At 47.1% G+C, this 23,373-nt stretch overlaps 1 protein-coding gene across 2 annotated transcripts in view; it reads right to left on the bottom strand.

Annotated features, from left to right (window-relative positions):
• Positions 1-506: 506 nt before the first annotated feature.
• The window catches only part of PAK1 (p21 (RAC1) activated kinase 1), a 107,926-nt gene continuing 85,059 nt past the window's right edge, over positions 507-23,373 (bottom strand). For both annotated transcript variants that reach the window (XM_081909896.1, XM_081909895.1), the window contains 10 exons: positions 20,913-21,029; positions 20,158-20,335; positions 17,920-17,983; positions 14,857-14,905; positions 14,534-14,646; positions 6,801-6,918; positions 5,374-5,473; positions 4,001-4,197; positions 2,173-2,310; positions 507-1,310 (listed from right to left, as the gene is read on the bottom strand). In XM_081909896.1, coding sequence (XP_081766022.1) covers positions 1,224-1,310; positions 2,173-2,310; positions 4,001-4,197; positions 5,374-5,473; positions 6,801-6,918; positions 14,534-14,646; positions 14,857-14,905; positions 17,920-17,983; positions 20,158-20,335; positions 20,913-21,029 — 1,161 coding nt within the window. In that variant the 3' untranslated portion in view covers positions 507-1,223. The remainder of the gene's footprint in view (positions 1,311-2,172; positions 2,311-4,000; positions 4,198-5,373; positions 5,474-6,800; positions 6,919-14,533; positions 14,647-14,856; positions 14,906-17,919; positions 17,984-20,157; positions 20,336-20,912; positions 21,030-23,373) is intronic.

Below are 23,373 nucleotides of genomic sequence, written 5' to 3'. Positions count from 1 at the left end.
ATATATATATATATATATATATATATATATATATATATATATATATAATTATTATTATTATTATTATTATTATTATTTTATGCTGCATCCCCTTTCCCAGGTTGCTGCGCTGTGGGAACCATCACTTGAGGCTTCGTTTGGCTGCTGGCTGGACTTTCTGCCTTTGGCTTGGAGGGGCTCAGAAGTCGAACATACCTGTGCTCTGAAAATCCCTTATTTTGGCTGCTGATCCCTTATTTTCGAGGCTGCTGGCCCCTTATTTTCAAATCTGTAAGTTGACAGCTGTGTGTGTGTGTGTGTGTGTCTGTGTCTCCAAATGTCTCTTGCTCTCGCAGTTTAGCCTCTGGTACTTTGGTCTCTCTGAATTGCTGTACTTTCAATTGTCCTTTGATATCAGACATGGCCTTTTTGCCAACAGAGCCCTCTGCGTATACAAAGCGCCTTCACCTTTCTGAAAAATTCCCAACGCAATTAAAAGCACAGATTTACACAGATGATGCCGGTCAGAAGGGTGGAAACAAGGATGAGAATTTAATCGTAGGGCAATTAAGTTTCACACACAAAAATCCCCACCACCATCCGGCCCCCAAACACACAGCATGATGAACATTCATTAACTGCCATCTTCCAACAGATACAGGATGCTCATTTCTGGTTCAGTGGAAGAAATTCCATTTCCCTTGAGATTATTTTTTCAAAAAAGAAAAACACTCCCTGTGCTAGTTTTCATGTAATCCAAACTATGCCTGCCTCTCAGTAGTCATACGAACAAGGGGCTTTTCGCAGAGGTAAAAGAAAACACAGGCAGTTAGAAATGCAGTTCCTCCAATTGTCCTAAAGGTTGCATGGAATCATGTTTTCCTCTCTTCTTAAATTCAACAACACACTAAAAGATATGAAAACATACTGGCTTGGCAACTTATTTTGTTTGAGATCAGACAGCCCCTTAATGGCTCTTTCAAACATACAAATTCCGCCCCACACAAACACCCATTCCACATGGGAGGCCGCAGTTTTGAGGGCGAATCCTGCCTCCGCCCCCAGGTGTCTGCTTTTGAGAGTCGGGTGCACGTCAATGCCGCGGTCCCCATCTCCCAGGATGAAAAGCTTCGGGGCGTGGCCATAAAAGTCAGGAGAGAGCCGGGCTCTTTGAAACAGGTGTTTTCGGGAAAAGTTAAAAGCCAAGAGGGTTTGGCACGGCGACGGCGGCCCCACGGAGCGCATCAGTGGTTGTTCTTCGCTGCCTCCTTCGCCGCGATGATCAGAGGAGTGAGGCTGGAGAGGGGCTTGGCGATTTTGAGAAACTGGTGCTGGAAAAGAAGGAGACAGGTTTCGGCAAAGGAAGAACGGTCGGCTCAAGCAATAAACCAATGGCGGTAAATTTGAAGGTGGGCTGACACATGGGAAACTGCCTGAGACCTGGGTGAGACCTTTGATCCAATGAGCTCAGTGTTGTGGGGATATTAAAGATACTAAATGGTAAAGGGACCCCTGACTATTAGGTCCAGTCATGGCCGACTCTGGGGTTGCGGCGCTCATCTCGCTTTACTGGCCGAGGGAGCCGGCATACTGCTCCCGGGTCATGTGGCCAGCATGACTAAGCCGCTTCTGGCGAACAAGAGCAGCACACGGAAATGCCGTTTACCTTCCTGCCGCAGTGGTGCCTATTTATCTACTTGCGCTTTGACGTGCTTTTGAACTGCTAGGTTGGCAGGAGCTGGGACTGAGCAATGGGAGCTCACCCCGTAGCGGGGATTCAAACCACTGACCTTCTGATCAGCAAGCCCTAGGCTCTTTGGTTTAAAGGCTCTGTCCCTTTAGAAGTGGTACGATCCTGCCTTTAAATGCCTGAAGGAAATCAGCCCTGAGTGCTCACTGGAAGGACAGATCCTGAAGCTGAGACTCCAATACTTTGGCCACCTCATGAGAAGAGAAGACTCCCTGGAAAAGACCCTGATGTTGGGAAAGATGGAGGGCACATATAGAAGGGGACGACAGAGGATGAGATGGTTAGACAGTGTTCTCGAAGCTACAAACATGAGCCTGACCAAACTGCGGGAGGCAGTGGAAGACAGAAGTGCCTGGTGTGCTATGGTCCAGGGGGTCACGAAGAGTCGGATATGACTAAAGGACTAAACAACAAGCAATCTTTCTTCAAATCGATGCGTTTACCTGGAGGAGCTCTTTCGCAGACCCCCTCTTCTCCACATCCATCTCGAGGCAGCGATTAAGGAAGTCTCTAAAGATGGGCGAAAGCTTCTCTGGGTTCTGCAGCTCGGGGGTCCCGTTGGTAGCAATAAGATATAAAGCCTAAAAGAGAGGACAGAAGCAGGTGGGAAGAGAAGAAGAAGAAAAAAGAGCTCAGCTCAGAGATTTTATTTTATTTTGAACATTAGTTTAGAGCAGGGGTCAGCAAGCTTTTTCTGCCCTGAGCCGGCCCACTGTCCCTCAGACCATGTGGGGGGCCAAACTATATTTTGAAGAAAAAAATGAACGAATTCCTATGCCCCACAAATAACCCAGAGATGAATTTTAAATAAAAGCACACATTCTACTCATGTCAAAACACCAGGCAGGCCTCACAAATAACCCAGAGATGCATTTTAAATACAGTGGTGCCTCGCAAGACGAAAATAATTCGTTCCGCGAGTCTTTTCATCTTGCGCGGTTTTTCGTCTTGCGAAGCACGGTCAGTCGCAACTGCACCTCTTCAAGCGGTTTTAAGAAAAAAGGAAACAAACTCGCAAGACGTTTTCGTCTTGCGAAGCAAGCCCATAGGGAAAATCGTCTTGCAAAGCAACTCAAAAACTGAAAAACCCTTTCGTCTTGCGCATTTTTCGTCTTGTGAGGCATTCGTCTTGTGAGGTACCACTGTAAAAGTACATATTCTACTCATGTAAAAACACCAGGCAGGCCCCACAAATAACCCAGAGATGCATTTTAAATAAAAGGACACATTCTACTCATGTAAGAACACGCCGATTCCCGGACCGTCCGTGGGCTGGATTGAGAAGGCGATTGGGCCACATCTGGCCCATGGACCTTAGTTTGCCTACCTCTGGGTTACAGTGTTGGAGTCCAGGGTTCGAATCCCCACTAGGCCATAAAACTCACAGCATGGCCTTGGGCCATTCACCATCTCTTAAGCCTAACCAGCCTCACAGATTTGTTGTGAGGAGGAAATGGGGAGGAGAACCATGTTTAGCCCCTGAGCTCCTCGGAAGAATAAGATGAGATATAAATGTAATAAATAAATACCAGAGGTACCAATGCAAAGTCAGACAAATGCAGGGTGGATTTGATTTAAATCAAATCGATTTAAACCCATGATTTAAATCACCAATCAGTAAGACTTGATTTATATCATATTTTCACAGAAAGGCTCATTCTTGCTGGTATCATCTTAATATTTACAACCAGATGAAGGTTTCATTTTCGGAATAATAAGTTTTCAGAGTAGTTTTTACAGTTATATCGAAAATTACTGATTTGGTTACCCTATTTGAAACACATAGACCGATAATTATGAAGTTTAATAAGTAAATTGTTTATATTTGGACAACTTTTCTGCGGTTCTTGATTGGAAGGAGAAAAATAATCATTTTCTTAATAACAATTTATTTAACTAAAACAATAACATTATAGCATATGTATCCATGTATGTTAACTGATGTGGTTAAATAAATTTAAAAAAACAAACAAACCTGAGTTTTAGCACACATGAAAAACTTAAAACAAATCCTTATTTCCTGATGAATAGCCTTTGGAATATAATGTAACTTAAACAGAAAACTACCTTGAGAAGAAAAAATTCCTCCAAAAGCATTTTATTTGAAAAATCCAATTTAAATTTTAAAAATCCATTTATATATATATTTAATCATTGATTTTTATCCACTCTGGACAAATGAGAAACATTTATAATCCCCGGTGGGACAGCTGGCCTAAACGAACTGGCAGAGGATCCGGGAAGCCTCTCAGTTAGAACAAAAACGCTCACCCTCAGTGGATTTTCGTTGAGGTACGGCGGTTCCCCCTCTATCATTTCGATGGCCATTATCCCCAGAGACCAGATGTCCACTTTGGGTCCATAGGCTTTCCTCGTCACCACCTCAGGCGCCATCCAATATGGCGTCCCCACCATGGTGCTGCGCTTGCTTTGCTCGGGAGTGATCTGAGCACAGAAGCCGAAATCGGCTGACGGGGAAGGAGAGAAGAGAAGAGGAAAATCAGGAAAAGAGCAGCAGTAGAAGAAACAGTCTTCCTTTGTTTTGGAGGAGTCCCGGGCAGAATTTAGTTTTCACGTCAAAGTTTTAGACTGCAAGGTCTTATCTTCTTTAATATTTACGTTCTACTGGCTGAGCCATCCCAGGGGAAGCAGGAAAACAGAGCAGGGCTACAGCTCCTTCCCTTCTGGAAGACCTTCATCATCATCATCATCATCATCATCATCATCATTATTTATTATTTATACCCCACCCATCTGGCTGGGTTTCCCCAGCCAATCTGGGCGGCTCCCAACAGAATATTAAAAACACGATAAAACATCAAACGTTAAAAACTTCCCTAAACAGGGCTGCCTTCAGATGTCTTCTAAACATCAGATAGTTGTTTAGTTCCTTGACATCTGATGGGAGGGCGCTCCACAGGGAGGGTGCCACCACCGAGAAGGCCCTCTGTCTGGTTCCCTGTAACCTCAGTTCTTGCAGGGAGGGAATTGCCAGAAGGCCCTCAAAGCTGGACCTCAGTGTCTGGGCTGAACAATGGGGGTGGAGATGCTCCTTCAGGTCAACTGGGCTGAGGCCATTTAGGGCTTTCAAGGTCAGCAGCATCACTTTGAATTGCGCTCGGAAACGTACTGGGAGCCAATATAGATTCTGTAGGACCAGTGTTACATACAGTCCTGACAGCCACTCCCAGCCACCAGTCTAGCTGCCGCATTCTGGATTAGTTGTAGTTTCTGGGTCACCTTCAAAGGTAGCACATTGCAGTAGTCCAAGCGAGAGATACCTAGAGCATGCACCACTCTGGCGAGACAGTCTGCGGGCAGATAGGGCCTCATCCTGCCTACCAAATGGAGCTGATAAACAGCTGCCCTGGACACAGAATTGACCTGCGCCTCCATGGACAGCTGTGAGTCCAAAATGACTCCCAGGCTGCGCACCTGGTCCTTCAGGGGCACAGTTACCCCATTCAGGACCAGGGAGTCCTCCACACCCGCCCGCCCCCTGTCGCCCCAAAACAGTACTTCTGTTTTGTCAGGATTCAACCTCAATCCGTTAGCCGCCATCCATCCATCCTCAAAACAAAACAAAAGAGGGTGGCTTTGAAATTCCAGATGTACAATTCTCCCCAGCCATCTTGTCCACATACTTAGCTTGACAGAGCCATCCATTCCCAGCAATATATTGTCACTCTTAATGTCCCTGTGGATAACTTGGTTGGCATGGAGGAATTCCAATGCCTGGAGACACTGTGGGAGAAGAAAAAAACAGGCAGCAACAATCAGTACATTGCAAACAACAATGAGGTTTTGTGCAGGCTAGTGTGGTGTAGTGGTTAGAGCACTGGGCTAGTACCTGGGAGACCAGGGTTCAAATCCCCACTCAGCCACAAAGCTCACTGGGTGACCTCGGACCACTCACTCACTCTCTGCCTAGCCTACCTCACACGGTTGTTGTGCGGACAAAATGGGGGGTGGAGATCAACGTAACACCAGCTCAAGCTCTTTGAGGAAAGTCAGTGCATAAATGAAATTAGGTAAGTATATGTGTGTCACTTCTCACAGAATGCTTTTGGAGAAAATTCATTCTGGCGCATATAATGACTGGAAGGACTGCCTCTCCCAGTATAAACCACCCCCAACTCTGAGATCATCTTCTGAGGCCCTTCTTTCTGTGCCTCCTCCGTGAGAGGTCCAGAGTGTGGCAACACGAGAACGGGGCCTTCTCTGCAGTGGCTCCCTGGTTGTGGAATGCTTTCCCCAGGGAAGTTCGCCTGGTGCCTTCATTATACACCTTTAGGCAAAAAAGTTCCTCTTCCAGCAGGCCTTAGGCTGATTAATATTCTACCGCATTTAAAATTTGTTTTTGTTTTGTTTCAACTATTTATTTTGTGCTTCTATCCTGTATTTTTTCTTGTGAACTGCCCCGAGATCTTCGAATGAAAGGTGGTATATAACTTTAATAAATAAAATAATAAACAAGTATACTACAACTCTCGTTATGGTCTTTGGCCGTGCTGACTGATGCTTCGGGGAGGACAAAGGTTCCTCCATCACAGACTGGCAGCAGCTGTCCTAGGACTGAGGCAGAGAAGGGTTTTTTCCATTAGCTGCTACTTGATCTTTTTGACTAGCGCTGCCAGAATTTGAACACGACCCCCTAAACATCACCACTCTATTTTTAGGCACCTATTTAAACCGCAACATTTATCCAGCATTCATCCTGATCCGCTTGCAGGGTGCATAAATGTCTTCCTGTTAGTCTTTCATTCATCCCAATGCTTTGCATTGCATTTCCCTTTGACTTAGAAAATGTTGTTTCTTTTTTGAAAAAAGTGGATTTGTTGTGCTGGGGGAACAGAGAACTCCGACTTACTTCAGTTGCGCACGCCTAGAGTTCCTGGAATGAGCTTGCACCCCTCCCGAAATATATTGACAGTCTGGAGGCACTCCAGGAAATTCAAATAATTCCATCTCTCTCTCATGCACATAGGAACTCCAAGCGGCGCGTCCCATTCGCCAGCAAAGCCCTGGACTTCCATTTGGAATGAAATATATACATAGTTTAAGTCCTTACCTCCCGGCACACGGCGGCAATCTGCCCTTCATCCATGCAGGTCTCTGTCACCACGTCTGTCAAGGAACCGCCTGCCAAATACTCCATGACTACCCACAATTCATCCCCCACGAGGTAACTGCGGGAAGCCAGAGAAATAACAGACGGTCATTGTGTACCTTTCACCAAACACACACACACACAAAACTGCATTGCCAAACGAAGAGAGCAGAGCTATTTTGACAGCAGAGCCAGATGGTAGCTCAAAATGGACAGTGGAAAGGAACAGGCTTGCGGGTCGGCTGGGGGAGGACCCGGGTTCAAATTCCTGCTCCGCGTTTCAGCTTCCTGAGTGGCCATCGCCATCTTCATTTTTTAATTTGTATACCGTCTTTCTACCTTACAATACTCAAGGCGGTTTACAAGCTGAAGAAACACAAAATGTACAATCTGATGCAATACAAAAATGTGATAATAAAACTTTAAAAGAGGCCACCTATATCAAAAAAGTAACATTCAACAATCATTAGAATAGTATTAAATAATAATACAGTGGTAGCTCTGGATATGAATGGGGTCCGTTCCGGAGTCCCGTTCGCTTCCTGAAGTAAACGTAAGACGTGACTGCGCATCTGTGTGTCCGCGGGTCGCGTTTCGCCACTTCCACGCATGCGCATGACGTCATTTTGAGTGTCTGCACATGCCCTAGCAGCAAAACCCAGAAGTAATGCGCTCCGTTACTTCTGGGTCGCCACAGAGCACAACCCGAAAATACTTAACTTGAAGCTACTTCAACCTGAGGTATGACTGTAACGTATAAAAGTTAAACAGAAATCCACTCAACAGTTACAATAAATAATTTCTAAACTATAATCAATAAAACAGCGGCAAGCCAAAGTACAGGGAGGAGGCAGTCTCTTGCTCGGCCTAACCCACCTTGCAAGGTTGTTGTGAGGGCGAAACAGGCAGGAACCTTGTGGCTATCTTCTAAAGCGTGGCAGGGATGGTTGCAGGATCGATGGGGGTTTCTATATGTGGCCGAGAATGTCCCTGTGCCTGCCCCAAATGGGTAGGGGGATAGAGAAATGGCATATTGTCTTCTTCCCAGCTTGAAAACTGTTTCTAATGTTGATGGACTGTGCGGAACTGGCAAAATTGACGCACAAACTACGTGATAAGGACAACTGTGACTTTAAAGAAGAATGGGAACCTTTTACAAAGCACTTAAAGAAACAACAAAATGAGTTGGATTCCTTGGCAGGTTTTGAATAAACATACACAAATTTTGTTGTTAACATAATAAGATGGATAATTTAGAGATTTTTACATTTTTATAATATGCAGGGAACAATATGTGTTAATAAATCTGAAAGAGGAACCGAGGGAAGTCGTAGAGGGGCAGGAGGGGTATGTGGGGACGGGAGAGGGGAAATGGGGGAAAATACAATTGTGGGAACAATTTGTTATGTGAAAATAGTCAATAATATTTTTTTTTAAAAAAAGAAAAGTGTTCCTAATGTGTCAAGAAAGGAGCCAGGGAATGTGCAGTTGCTGGGAAATTTGCGGCGAGAATACATTTGAGTATTTTGCTAGCAGAAAAGGGAGGAAACACCAGCAGAGAGAACTCCGGTGGGGCGTTCCCACATTATGCGACCCTGAAGAGATGGCACCCCAGTCCCCAGTTTCTATAGGACTCCTTTGGGCATGCAAACAAATCATCCTCAAATTTATGACCCACCCTTCACCAGCGAGTCCCAGGACAGGTTGCAACAATTGAAAATTAAAAACAAATGATAATTATGGGAATAAGATGGGCCACACGTCTCATGTGTCAAATGACAGGGGAAAGAGGGGTCTGCATCAAACATTGCCAGCCTGGTAGCTGGCACAACAGTGTGACACGGCAGCTAAAAAAGCCAATGCAATTCTGGGCTGCATCAATAGGAGTATAGCATCTAGATGAAGGGAAGTAATAGTGCCACTGTATTCTGCTCTGGTCAGACCTCACCTGGAGTACTGTGTCCAGTTCTGGGCACCACAGTTCAAGAAGGACACTGACAAACTGGAACGTGTCCAGAGGAGGGCAACCCAAATGGTCAAAGGCCTGGAAACGATGCCTTATGAGAAATGACTAAGGGAGCTGGGCATGTTTAGCCTGGAGAAGAGGAGGTTAAGGGGTGATATGATAGCCATGTTCAAATATATAAAAGGATGTCACATAGAGGAGGGAGAAAGGTTGTTTTGTGCTGCTCCAGAGAAGCGGACACGGAGCAATGGATCCAAACTTCAAGAAAGAAGATTCCACCTAAACATTAGGAAGAACTTCCTGACAGTAAGAGCTGTTTGACAGTGGAATTTGCTGCCAAGGAGTGTGGTGGAGTCTCCTTCTTTGGAGGTCTTTAAGCAGAGGCTTGACAACCATATGCCAGGAGTGCTCTGATGGTGTTTCCTGCTTGGCAGGGGGTTGGACTCCATGGCCCTTGCGGTCTCTTCCAACTCTATGATTCTAGGATTCTATGATATGCTTTGGACGACAATTCCCAGCGTGGCCAAAATATCCGAAGGGCACCAGCTTGGTGATGGAACATAAGCAGATTAGTTGCTGGCATCCGTCCGCAATGGAGTGCACTTCCGGGGGTGAATTCAAACTGCTGCATTAGCAGGACTGAATTGATCCCCTACTCCCCGAGGCACAAGCCTGGGATGCCCGGACAACAAGACCCCTCTCTCAGCCTCATTAATGAGACCCAAAGGTAAGCAGAGCAAGACATTTGGCACCAGCTTGGCTGCAGGAGCTGCTGGAAGGAGGCGTACATGGTTTACTCCGTGGTCTTTTCTTCTCCTGAAGATGTCCCTCAAGGCAGCAGAGGTTAAGGATCAGAGCTTTCCTTCTCCTAGATGGGCTCCCTTCCCAGGCGGATGAGCCCCGTCTGCTCCTAATAATAAGCAGCTACCTGTTAAGGCAGGGACGCGGGTGGCGCTGTGGGTTAAACCACAGAGCCTAGGACTTGCCGATCAGAAAGTCGGTAGTTTGAATCCCCATGACGGAGTGACCTCCCGTTGCTCAGTCCCTGCGCCTGCCAACCTAGCAGTTCAAAAGCACGTCAAAGTGCAAGTAGATAAATAGGTACCACTCCGGCAGGAAGGTAAACGGTGTTTCCGTGCACTGCTCTGGTTCGCCAGAAGTGGCTTAGTCATGCTGGCCACATGACCCGGAAGCTGTACGCCGGCTCCCTCGGCCAATAAAGCGAGATGAGCGCCGCAACCCCAGAGTCGTTCATGACTGGACCTAATGGTCAGGGGTCCCTTTACCTTTGCCTTTTAAGGCCATTGTTCTGTCTTCATCCAATTTGTCTACACTGCCCTTTAGTGGTCCTCTGGGATTTTAGACAGGGGGTGGTTCCATTCCTGGCAATGCCAGGAATGGAACCTGCGACCTTCTATGGGGAAAACAGATGCTCTACCACTGAGATATACAGTCATACCTCGGGTTACAGACACTTCAGGTTGCGCATTTTCGGGTTACGTATGCGCTGAAACCCAGAAGTGCTGGAACAGGTTACTTCCACGTTTCGGCGCTCACGCATGCGCAAGTGCACTAAATCGCGCTTTGCGCATGCGCAGAAGCGCTGAATCGCAACCCATGCATGCACAGATGTGGCGCTGTGGGTTGCGGACGTGCCTCCCACACGGATCACATTCGCAACCCGAGCATCCATTGCATAGCCATTAACCGTCCCTTATTTGGTGGGAAAGTCCCTTATCCCAGCGCCGTGTCCCGCTGCTGTCCCTTATTGATGATGTCCCTTAAATTTCCCGCGTTTCAAAGGAAGCAGCTCCTCTCCCTCCCTCCCTGCCGGCCAGGGAGGAGGGAGGCGCCAACTGTGTTGCTTGGCTGTGTTGCTCACCCAACAAGGAGTCTAAGAACGACTGGGGGGTGGAGCTTGCATGCCTTGTGCTGATCAAATCGGCCACGTTGCCTGGGGACTCGCCTTTGCTCAGCGCTTCCCAGAGGTGATGGTGGTTTTCCTTGCTGCATCCCCTTTGCCGGGTTGCTGCGCTGTGGGAACCACCGCTTGAGGCTTCGTTTGGCTGCTGGCTGGGCTTTCTGCCTTTGGCTCGGAGGGGCTCAGAAGTTGAACCTTCCTGTGCTCTGAAAATCCCTTATTTTGGCTGCTGATCCCTTATTTTTGAGGCTGCTGGTCCCTAATTTTCAAATATGTAAGTTGACAGCTATGATCCACTCTAGCCCTTCTCCAACCTAAAGGACCCTTCTAGCAGCAGTGCGTGCTAGAGATGGCCATAAGTTCAGTGGCTGGGGCACTAGACTTGCATGCAGAAGGTGCTTGGTTCAAACCCCAGCATTTCCAGCTATGGCCAGGGGTCTTCCCTGTCTGACATCCTGATGCTGCCCTTTTCCTATGTTTCGAGGTTACCGTATTTTTTGCTCCATAAGACGCACCAGACCACAAGACACTCCTAGTTTTTGGAGGAGGAAAACAAGAAAAAAAATATTCTGAATCTCAGAAGCCAGAACAGCAAGAGGGATCGCTGTGCAGCGAAAGCAGCAATCCCTCTTGCTGTTCTGACTTCTGGGATAGCTGCGCAGCCTGCATTCACTCCATAAGACGCACACACATTTCCCCTTACTTTTTAGGAGGTAAAAGGTGAGTCTTATAGAGCAAAAAACAATTTCCCCACCCTTTGTTTCCACCCATGAATTTTCACAGGTGCCCCATCTCTTAACGAAAATATCCTGGTGTTTCAGTCCTTCTCCCCACCAAAACAACTCATTGCTGTTTTTCAGAATAGGCTAAAACGGCTTTAGATGAATGAACAGGGACCGGGCTGCCGGAGAACTGTGACAGCTAAGGGCATCTGTGATGGCTGCTTCGGGGACAGCCGCAGCAGGGGACTTTTTCAGTCTGGAAAATCTCAGCACAAACATGTTTCTGGCAAAGGCAGCTGAGCTGGCCCCACTGCAACTTCTGCCCCGCTGGGAAAGGAGGAAGCGAAGCAGCAGCAACTTCTCCTCCCCGGAGGAAAGAAAACGAGCCAAAAGCTGCAGGTCTAGAAGCTAGCAGGAAGATGAAGCTCCCATTCTGACCTGAACTCACAGCATCCAATGTCTTAGAACCGTATGGTCACCAGCTTCTCCATAATTTTTTTATAAGAGGTCGCCAATTCCCCTTTCTAAAAAAACCAGATTATTGTCCACCTGACAACTGCCATCTGTTCCCGTGGGCTTTTTTCTTACTGTTACGACTTCCAACTGATTCTTTTCTTCCTTGGCTACTCTTCCAAGTTTTTGCAAACGTGATCCTCTGCGGTGTTAAAGTACATACTGCTTGAACGGGATTAAATAGGTTGCTGGGATAGCTCAGTTGGTACAGAGTGCGACTCTTAATCTCAGGGTTGTGAGTTCAAGACACGCTTTGCGCAAAAGATCCCTGCATTACAGGGGGTTGAACGAGATTACCATCATGGTCCCTTCCAACTCTACAGTTCTATGATTCTAATAGTATTTATTGGATTGCTCACATCGGTTAATGATCCATTGCCATGTTCGCTGAACAATCTCCAATCACATGCTTAATTTTATCATTCAATATTAAAAGGTAAAGGTAAAGGGACCCCTGACCGTTAGGTCCAGTCGTGGACGACTCTGGGGTTGCAGCGCTCATCTCACTCTATAGGCTGAGGGAGCCGGCGTTTATCCGCAGACAGCTTCTGGGTCATGTGGCCAGCATGACTAAGCCGCCTCTGGCAAACCAGAGCAGCGCACGGAAATGCCGTTTACCTTCCCGCCAGAGCAGTACCTATTTATCTACATGCTTTCAAACTAACTGCTAGGTGGGCAGGAGCAGGGACTGAGCAACAGGAGCTCACCCCGTTGCAAGGATTCGAACCGCTGACCTTCTGATCGGCAAGCCATAGGCTCTGTGGTTTAGACCACAGCGCCACCCGCTATTACCCTATATTACCCTATTCCAAAAATGTCTAAACGTGGCCACTCCTGTTCCAGCCAGCCATGCCCCCTTCTGCCATACTCCAGTCCACCTCCAAAGTTTTTTGTTCCCTCCCCATTAACAGTCAGGCCTGATCCAACAGGCTCTTATGTTCTTAATCAAAGTCCACTAAAGTTGGAGGCTGCATCAAGTTAAGAAGATCTTCCCGTCTCCTGAAGAGATTATCCTTTGTTATTGCGCAAAGCTACTATCCTACTTAGGAGCTGGTGAAACTACTGGTGGGGAAAATAAGACACACATTTTGTGGGGAAACCACTGGTTTTCAGAAGCTGCTAAAAAAATGCTCCTCTCAACTTTTGAACTGTGGTTTAATTTTAAAAGACAGTTTGGGCCAACATGAGATGTGTACATTTCTTGCTCAAGAGAATGTTAATCAGGGACGCCATTGTTCTCCAAGTAAATTGTCTCCCCCCCCCCCTTTTTTTTTTAAGTGCATGTAACTTGCATAGTAACAGCAGATATTCTCTGAGGCTCTTTATGCGGCCAAAACTGCATCACCCACACACTAGAAGGAGGCATCTACAGATATGATATACAAAAACTAAAATTATGGGGGAGGGGGCTTCGATATGTGCAAAGCATACAGATATGAACTTCAGGCCTTTTTGCGGTTGGGATTCAGTGTTGCAGAGGCAGGCAGACTTGAGGCTTGTGGAATTCGCTTTATTTTATTTTTTTATTAGACACTCAAGATTCACCAAATGGAAGTCAGATGCCAAAGACAGGCACTTGGAATTAATGAATTCGTAACCGGGGAATTCATTTCAAATGCCAAAACTGAATAGAGCTCACTCCAAAGTTCCCTGCCATTTTTTCAATTTCCTGTTGTCATTTTGTAGTTGCCATTATTAAGCAACGGTGGGTCAGAAATCAGCACTGATCTATATCAAACCGCCCCAATATCTGCCAGCAGATCTCAATCTACCTTCTGCCCTCCTCTGGTCAATACTACAAAGAGGCACATCTAGTATTCCAATCAGGTTTTGTCCCTAACCAAGTTTGAGCACAAGAGCCCTTCTCTCCAGGAACTGGCATTCAAAAGCAATACTGCCTCCAACCTTGTGTGTGTTGTTGTTTAGTCGTTTAGTCGTGTCCAACTCTTCGTGACCCCATGGACCAGAGCACGCCAGGCACTCCTGTCTTCCACTGCCTCCTGCAGTTTGGTCAGACTCATGCTGGTAGCTCCGAGAACACTGTCCAACCATCTCGTACTCTCTCGTCCCCTTCTCCTTGTGCCCTCAATCTTTCCCAACATCAGGGTCTTTTCCAGGGAGTCTTCTCTTCTCCTGAGGTGGCCAAAGTATTGGAGCCGAAGCTTCAGGATCTGTCCTTCCAGTGAGCACTCAGGGCTGATTTCCTTCAGAATGGAGAGGTTTGATCTTCTTGCAGTCCATGGGACTCTCAAGAGTCTCCTCCAGCACCATAATTCAAAAGCATCAATTCTTCGGCGACCAGTCTTCTTTATGGTCCAGCTCTCACTTCCATACATCACTACTGGAACCTTGTGTGTAGAACACAGCAATCACAGCTAGTAGCCATCAATAGCCCTCTCCTCCTTGAATTTATCCAATCCTCTTTTAAAGCCATACAATCTGGTGGCTACCACTGCTTCTTGTGGCAGAGAGTTCCACAGTTTAACAACACGCTTCGTAAATAAGTGCTTTCTTTCATCTGCCCTGAATCTTGTACACATGACATTCCCTCTTAGAAAAAAAGTGTGAATACCTGTCCAGATAGTTGACAATGTTGGGGTTCTTGTTTTCCCTCATGACGAGAATTTCATTAATTATCAGCTCCTTCTTGGGCTGTTGCTGCAAGTTCATCTGCTTAATTGCAACCTGAAATGAAGGCGGGGAAGAGGGAAGAGGAATAATTACAATTAAGTCTCTAGTTGTTTGAAGCTGGGTCTAATTTAAGTTTCCAACTCTTGTGTCCCTTTTCACAATTCTGAATTGGAGGGAATCGGGGAGCGGGGATCAAGAAGAGAGGCTCAAAATCAAAGCATCTCTCATTTAGTGAAACGGCTCCAGTATCCCCATAACACTTACCTCCTGACCTGTAGCTACATCGATCGCTGTGTAAACTGTCCCTGAAGCTCTGAAAGAAAGGACAAGCAGCTAAGGCATGCTCTTATTGTAAATGTTCAATAAATAAATGTTCATAAAGGCACAAGGTAAAACACACGTACTCAAGTATATAAATCCCACATCTGAAATAGTACAGGAAAGCAATCCTGAAGCCATCTTGATTCTTCATGACCCCAAATATTTCCTAGGCGGAAGCAAATATCTTGGAGACACCTTTCCCCTTACTTCTTTTCACTTACAAATCATACAAATCCTGTCTCAAGGGTCTATTTTCTGTATGAATAGGGTAAGGCCTGTGTGACCTACTTACCGGCTCAAAAGAATGGCCAGGCAACCCAGGTAATGCATCTGTCTGTCATCTTGACAGACAGGAGAGAAGCTGCCTCTTTCTGTATGAATGGTGCTTTTTGGATGGTCTTTAGCTAAGGGGTTGGGCAATGCCTAAAATAATTAAAGGTTCCTGTGCACTTTGTTCTTTGTCCTCACCTCCTTGCAAGGGGTGTGTGTGTCTCTGCTGAAACCTAAAAATAAAGATCTGCCTTTCTTCCACTGAATCCTGCCTCCATCCATTATTTTCTGACCAATCATGGACTTTTTGTTGTTGTTTAGTCATTTAGTCATGTCCGACTCTTCGTGCCCCATGGACCATTGCATGCCAGGCACTTCAATACTTTGGCCACCTCAGGAGAAGAGAAGACTCCCTGGAAAAGACCCTGATGCTGGGAAAGATGGAGGGCACAAGGAGAAGGGGACGACAGAGGACGAGATGGTTGGACAGTGTTCTCGAAGCTACCAGCATGAGTTTGACCAAAGCGGGAGGCAGTGGAAGACAGGAGTGCCTGGCGTGCTCTGGTCCAGGGGGTCACGAAGAGTCGGACACGACTAAACGACTAAACAACAACACCTTAGCACTGTCTGAACGGACTGGGAGTGGCTCTCTAAGGTTGCAAGCAGGGAATGATCCTATCTGGAGATGCTATTGGGGGTTGTAACAGGGACTTTCTATGCATAAAGCAGATATTCTGCAACTAGGTTATAGGTCTTCAGGGGAAGTTAGCCTGTTGCAAGCCAGACTCAGCTAAAAACAACCACAGATAGAGGAGAGTTTGGAAAAAGAATAACTCAAGTGGCCCGCAAGCAACTTAGGTAAGCGAAAGCTTGGTAGTCAGTAGGAGGAAGCCAAGGTTCGTCATTCCAGCAGAGCTTCAGAATTCTTGGGTTTTTCACTTTGTTTCCCTTTGGCGGCATCACTGCACAGCAAGAGCCAATTGGTTGTATGGCGCCGTTACATCATTCTGCTCTCATGACCATCGCTAATTGGTTGGGATCACGCTGGGAGGGGAAGTTAGCAGCCCCAGAATAGAGAAGGCAAACACAATAGCTGTGAGTGTCAAGAGCGTTTGTGCGCACGCATGCACACAAAAGGAATAGTGTGTGCACCTTTTCACCCTCACTGTTTTAGAGGCAAACATTCAGCTAATTTTAACATGCTTAAGCTTGACTTTCTCTGAACTGCTCTCTGCAAACGCTTGCCAGCTCATTTCACGTGACATCAAGGCAAACGCTCGCCTCGGCTGAAGATTTTCACAGCTCGGACTGTGAGTCAACCTCTTCACCGAGCCCCCATAGGTAAACAGGCGCGGTGCAGAGGCCTCGCTGCGCGGAGACTGACTTCCACGAAGTGGCACGGCTTCTGATTGGCTGCAGGAAGCCGCGGACACCTCTGGGCACCGCCTCTTCCTTCCCGCTAAGGTGGCCAAGCGGGAGGAAGCGGCAGAGCAGGAAGGAAGCGGCAGCGGCATGGAGGCTGCCTCCGCCGCCCAGGCCAGCGACCTAGGCTCTGTGCCCCACAGAGACAGAGGACGCTGCCGCTGCCGAAGAAGAGGCAACATCAGTGGCTGCGGCTTGAGTGGCATAGGCCAGGGGACCTTTTGGGAGGGGGGGTGCTTTCAGGAGGCGGTGGGTCCAGCCCCCCCACAAGGTCTGAGGGACAGTGGACCTGCCCCCTCCTGAAAAAGTTTGCTAACCCCTGCTCTAAACTAAGGTTCAAAATCTGGGCTCATCTTATACACGGATAGTATCTCCCCCCATTTTCTTAAATCGGTAAAAGGTAAAGGTAAAGGGGACCCCTGACCATTAGGTCCAGTTGTGACCGACTCTGGGGTTGCGGCGCTCATCTCGCTTTATTGGCCGAGGAAGCCGGCGTACAGCTTCCGAGTCATGTGGCCAGCATGACTAAGCCACTTCTGGCGAACCAGAGCAGTGCACGGAAACGCTGTTTACCTTCCCGCCAGAGCGGTACCTATTTATCTACTTGCACTTTGACATGCTTTCAAACTGCTAGGTTGGCAGGAGCAGGGACCAAGCAACGGGAGCTCATCCTGTTGCGGGGATTCGAACCGCCGACCTTTTGATCGGCAAGTCCTAGGCTCTGTGATTTAACCCACAGCGCCACCCGCATCCCTTAAATTGGAGTCCCCACAAAATAGGGGGCATCTTATACATGGGGGGCAGCATCTTATAGACGGGGAAATACGGTATATGGCTTCTTTAAAACTGCTGTTTTCTACCCGAAGATGTGGATTTGAGTCAATCAAATCTACTAAGACTGCTTTTTCACAGCTCAGCAGCTGGAGAGCATGAGACTCTTAATCTCAGGGTTGTGGGTTCGAACCCTACATTGGGTGGAAAGATTCCTGCATTGCAGGGGGTTGGACTGCATGACCTTTGGGGTCCCTTCCAGAGCTACAATCCTATGATTTTATAGAACTGTAGAGTCATCTCGTCACACCTAATCAAACTGGGAAACAGCCCAGGGATTTTTAAATTTTAATAAGTCACAATTGTGTTCAGGCATTCAGTCACACACCTGAGAGCACAAACAATTGGGATTCAGTAAAACGCCATCACAACTGGTCGCTATGCTCTAGCAAAGGATAAAATGCATTTTGAGCAATTCCAGATCCATGCTCATTTCATGCTGAAGGCAAAAGAGGTGAAGGAAGCCGGAAACCATATACTAACCCTTGCCCGATCTTCTCAAAACTTGTATATTTCTTCTTGGGGTCACCCACACTCACAATACCTCCTTCCAAAAAAAAGAAGAAGGAAAACAAAAATTAGGATAAAATGAAAGAGCTTTGGAAGGTAGATCAGCTCTCCTGTACAAACAAATTCAAAAGCAAGCATGACAGAATCTGAGCTCATCAGAGCTCCTTGCAAGACCTCAAACCCCTGGGAATGCAATTAGCTTCGCTAAGCAGATAAACTAAGGACACGTTCACCTGGTGCCATCTCTGTTGCCTCTTAGGCACCGGGCAAAACCGTTCCTGTTGCCTTGTGATTTAAAGTTCCCCGGTATTCAGGAATATTACTTTAGCTGTTAGCTGATACATTAATCAATGTGCCGTTGCTGCTTTCGTCCTTTATATGAGCTGCCTTCAGGGTGCCTGCATCAAATTGTCAGGAGCTCGTCCTACACTCGAGTAAGACCCTGGCAGAGACACGTGCCTGACTGGCATGTTCCCTCCCTCCTGGTCGATTATTCGGGAGCTTCAAAAGCTTTCTTCAGCCCGAACATCACAGCGACCGATGCCAACAGACATCGGCACACTTAGGGATCCGCAGAGTCTTCACGGTTGCGTAACAGACCTCAGGAACTCAGCATTTTGGCTAATCTACTTTATTTACATATAAACACACACAGAGCACTGCAACATGGCTCCCTCTCTCTCTAGCATCAGACAGCAAAGAGAAAAAGAAAGAAGGACAATATAGTCCCACTTCACGGAACACAGTAACACAAACATCCTGTCTCCGTCACTTCCCACTTTGTGGAGTCAAAACATACCATGTCATGTGATAGGCAAAAATCCCATGACTGCAATCGTGGAGCAGGAATTCTAACACAAATATGCATTATATACGGGGTATATATGAGTCCCGTGCTGATCCCAATCCACTACAACTAAGACATATGAACAGAAATTATAAGATATGTCTCATAGATGGGAGAGGTGGCCCTTGCGACTCTACAATTCTACGATACCGAGCAAGTTGTCTGTGGGGTGTTTTTGGACGGGGACGCTCTAAAGGTTGTTGATTTCCTTACCGGCCCACTGCAAACCGTAGGCTTCGTCAAAGTCTGCAAATACAGTGGTAGCTTGGTTCTCAAACGCCTTGGTACTCAACCAACTCGCAACCCAAACACTGTAAACTCTAAGAGTTCCGATTTGCGGACTTTTTGAAGAAGCCGAATGTGGTCCGTTTTGAGTGTTACGCTTCCAATTTGAGTGCCACACTTCCGTTTTGAGGGTTACATTGAGGTCTGTCTGTTTTTGCTATTTATTTTGTGTTTTTGCAGATCTTTTTTGTTTTTGTGACTGTGACTGTATGGAACCCAGTTCAGCTACTGATTGATTGATTGATTGATTGATTGTGTGGCCACAGTACATTGTTTATTGCTTTCATTGTATGGATCAATGGTCTTGTTCGATAATGAAATTCATGTTAAAGGTAAAGGGACCCCTGACCATTAGGTCCAGTCGTGACCGACTCTGAGGTTGTGGTGCTCATCTCGCTTTGGCCGAGGGAGCCGGAGTACAGCTTCCGGGTCATGTGGCCAACATGACTAAGCCGCTTCTGGCAAACCAGAGCAGCGCACGAAAATGCAGTTTATATAGTGGGGTGTGGGTCAGAGGACAGGCAGCAATGAGAAGGCTGTTGCATTTGCACACAACCAGAATGCTTTCTCGAAGCGTCTGGTTCGCCCCTTCTGGAAAACAGGATGGCTTTGTTCCCATCCAACAGGGCCGCTCTTGCATTTGAAATGTTTTTGCATTCCCCAGCAAGGCTAGAATACAGCCTCACACATCCCAGGGTTTTGAAACTGAAAGGAGCTTCTAGGGTAGCTCTGACATTCACACCTAACACAGAAACACAAACAGAGAGAGCATCTTTCCTCCTTTGAAGAAGCTGAACCCACCAGCTGACACCACTGGGAGAGGATTCAGAAAGCTGGGGGTTTTTGAAGAACGAAAACATCTCTTCGGTGTCATGAAAGTGCTAAATTTTGCACTTCGGCTGGAGCACAAGGTGGAGCCTGGGGAGAATGTATGTGTGTGTGTTTTGTGTGTGTGTGTGAGAGAGAGAGAGAGAGGAGCGCAGTTGTGAAGTGGCGACAACCTCACAGTGTGAGGTGACCTGAAATATATCCATTTCCCTGAGGTTCCATTTGAAAAACCCAGCAGTGAGAAGACTTACTTAATTTCTCCAAGATTTCCTCATCTGTCATTTTGGGTTTCTTTTTCTGCTTCTCCGTACTCCTCGCCAACGTGTCTGGAGGGGTCGTGCTGTTTTCGGAAGGCGATGGGATCGGAGAGGTGGCCACGTCTCGGGTCGGGGCTGGAGGAAGGGGTTCGATCACCGACCGGGTGTATATCTGCGGGGAGGGGAGGTAGAATATATATCTAAATAGTTCTGAGGTGAATCAGACACTACAAGCGGCTAAAAAGGAGGTTCTCGCTTAGTCCCAAACTTCCTGAGATTCACCACTGCAGTACACAGTGCTGCAGCCCTGTGAAAAGTGACTCCAAAACTGAAAATCCAGTGGGTGGGTGTTTAAAAAGTTGGCCTAAAGAGGCATGGCCGAATTTGGCCCTCTAGCTGCTTTGGGACTACAATTCCCATCATCCCTGACTTTTGGAATTGTAGTCCAAAAACAGCTGGAGACCCAAGTTTCAGGCATCTGGCTATCCAGCTACTGAATAACATAATTCTGCACTTTTAAGCAGTGGAGCTGCGCTTCAGGGATGGAGCTGGGCAGAGTTCGAATCCCTACTCATAATTTATATAATAATATTTTTTTATTATTGTGGTTCCGTTCATGCAATGGGTAGGGGTCCACCCTTCACCCAGACGACATTATACTTGTGGGGCAGAAGACACTCGAATCAATTCTCCGAAGGCCCAATGCTTTACTCAAGTGGGAGCCCAGCTGCTTTGAGATTTCTACTTACGGACTTCGTGTGTTCGGGCCGGGGAGCGATGACCGGGGGAGGGGCAGCATCGTCTTCATCATCTTCGTCCTCCGACACAGGGGGCACGGCGGGGGTCTCGGATACCGCCTTCACATTCTGCATGGAAAAGAGAGGCGCTTAGGAGGAGGGAAACGAAACCACGGCAAGCTCTCAATTCACGCGCATTTAACTTGCGCACCTTGAGTTTCACACGCTTGGCGAAACGAATTTAAGAATATTATAAAAGCGACAGGCATCTGGGGGGAAAAGGCTTTGGCAATCCCACCCGTGTTGAACCTAATGTGTTTTGATTAGACGTAATCTTTGCTGCAGGCATGATCCCCGGAACCTACGTGTAAGTTGTGGGCATAGTGTATCTGGATGGGAATGTATAGCAGGCCATGTTGAGGGAAATGTTTAAATTAACATTTGCAAAAAAAACCAAAAAAAAAAAAACCCAGAAGCATTTTTGTTAGGGATTGTAGGAAAAGACCTGCCAAGGAAAATCAAGAACATATTTATGTACGCGACAACGGCAGCAAGAGTCTTAATAGCACGAGGATGGAAGAATGAAGAAACCCCGACAAAAGAACTGTGGCAAGAGAAATTGATGGACTATGAGGAACTGGCAAAACTGACGTACAAACTGCATGATAAGGACAACTGTTTTGCCAAGGAAAGCCAAACTCTCCTCCTAATCAGTTTTTCTCCTGCTGGCAAACTCCAGCCGGCCTGTTTTCTTTCTTCCACATAAAAAGAAGACACTTTTTTAAAAAAGTAGATGGGGGGGAGACTGCAGACCTTGAAGGAAGAATCATAGAATTGGAAGGGAACACGAGGGTCATCTAGTCCAACCCCCCAAAATACAGAAGTCTTTTGCCCAACTTGTGACTTGAACCCACAACCCTGAGATTAAGAGAACCAAGCTCTACTGACGATGTCACAAAAGCTGATGTATTTCAGGTCAATTTACTAGATCATGGGTGGGGGACGTTCCTGAGCCCGAGGGCCACATTCTCTATTGGGAAGCCTTTCAGGGGCTGCATGCCAATGGTGGGCGGGGCCAGAGGCAAAACATGGGCGGGACCACGGATGTCATTTCGTACAGCTGGCTGCATTCCAGGCAGGCGGAAGTCAGAGATCCACAGAGGCAAGCAAGCAAGCTGGAAGCATTATCAGGGTAGTTGACAAGAGAACAGGGTGGTCCGTTGAAAGGGGTCTGGGTTCGAGAGAGGGCGCATTGTGCCGCACAGCTGCAGTTTGCCCACCCACACCTAGATGGTAGGAAAGTAAAGTACTAATGTTGCAGATTTGCAGCCTATAAGGTAAAAAGGTAAAGGTAAAGGACCCCTGGATAGTGAAGTCCGGCCAAACATGACTATGGGGTTGGGGTGCTCATCTTGCTTTCAGGCCAAGGGAGCCGGCGTTTGTCCACAGACAGCTTTCCAGGTCATGTGACCAGCAGGACTAAACCGCTTCTGGCTCAACGGGACATAGTGATGGAAACCAGAGTGCACGGAAACGCCGTTTACCTTCCTGCCACAGTGGTACCTATTTATCTACTGGCACTGGTGTGCTTTCGAACTGCTAGGTTGGCAGGAGCTGGGATAGAGAACTGCCAATCTTCTGATCAGCAAGCCCAAGAGGCTCAGTGGTCTAGACCACAGCACCACCCACTTCCCTATCCTATCCTATCCTATAAGGTGGTCAAAGCTCAAGGTCCCTTGGTGGAATGCAATACAGAAATCTTTCAAGTAACTCATGTGAATCTAAGCATGGGTGATTCAGGAATTATCTTAAAACAGGCCGCCACCCAGACTGGACTGAGCAAAGAAGATACTCACGCTTAATATTTTGGTGGCAGCAAAGGTAGTCTTGGAAAAAAGGGACAGTATCTGTGTCTTCTATAACGAATCACAGAACTGTGGATTGGGAAGGGACCCCCATGCAGTGCAGGAATTTCGACTAAAGCAACCATGACAGATGGCCACCCAACCTCTGCTTAAAAACCTCCAAGGAAGGAGAGTCCACAACATCCCAAGGGAGTCCGTTCCACAAGGAACGTCTTTTGGCGGCTTGTGAAACTGCATGTATGGATAAGGCTATAAATTGGGCATATTAAAGAAAGAGACATGCTTTTGAATTATGGTGCTGGAGGAGACTTTTGAGAGTCCCATGGACTGCAAGATGATCAAACCTCTCCATTCTGAAGGAAATCAGCCCTGAGTGCTCACTGGAAGGACAGATCCTGAAGCTGAGGCTCCAATACTTTGGCCACCTCAGGAGAAGAAAAGACTCCCTGGAAAAGATGCTGATGTTGGGAAAGATGGAGGGCACAAGGAGAAGGGGACGACAGAGGACGAGGTGGTTGGACAGTGTTCTCGAAGCTACCAGCATGAGTTTGACCAAACTGAGGGAGGCAGTGGAAGACAGGAGTGCCTGGGTTGCTCTGGTCCATGGG

This window comes from Podarcis melisellensis, assembly GCF_964234715.1.
Source record: "Podarcis melisellensis genome assembly, chromosome: 4".
Taxonomy (NCBI): Eukaryota; Metazoa; Chordata; class Lepidosauria; order Squamata; family Lacertidae; genus Podarcis; species Podarcis melisellensis.
Note: the sequence above shows the minus strand (reverse complement) of the source record. Positions and strands in the feature narration are given on the sequence as shown.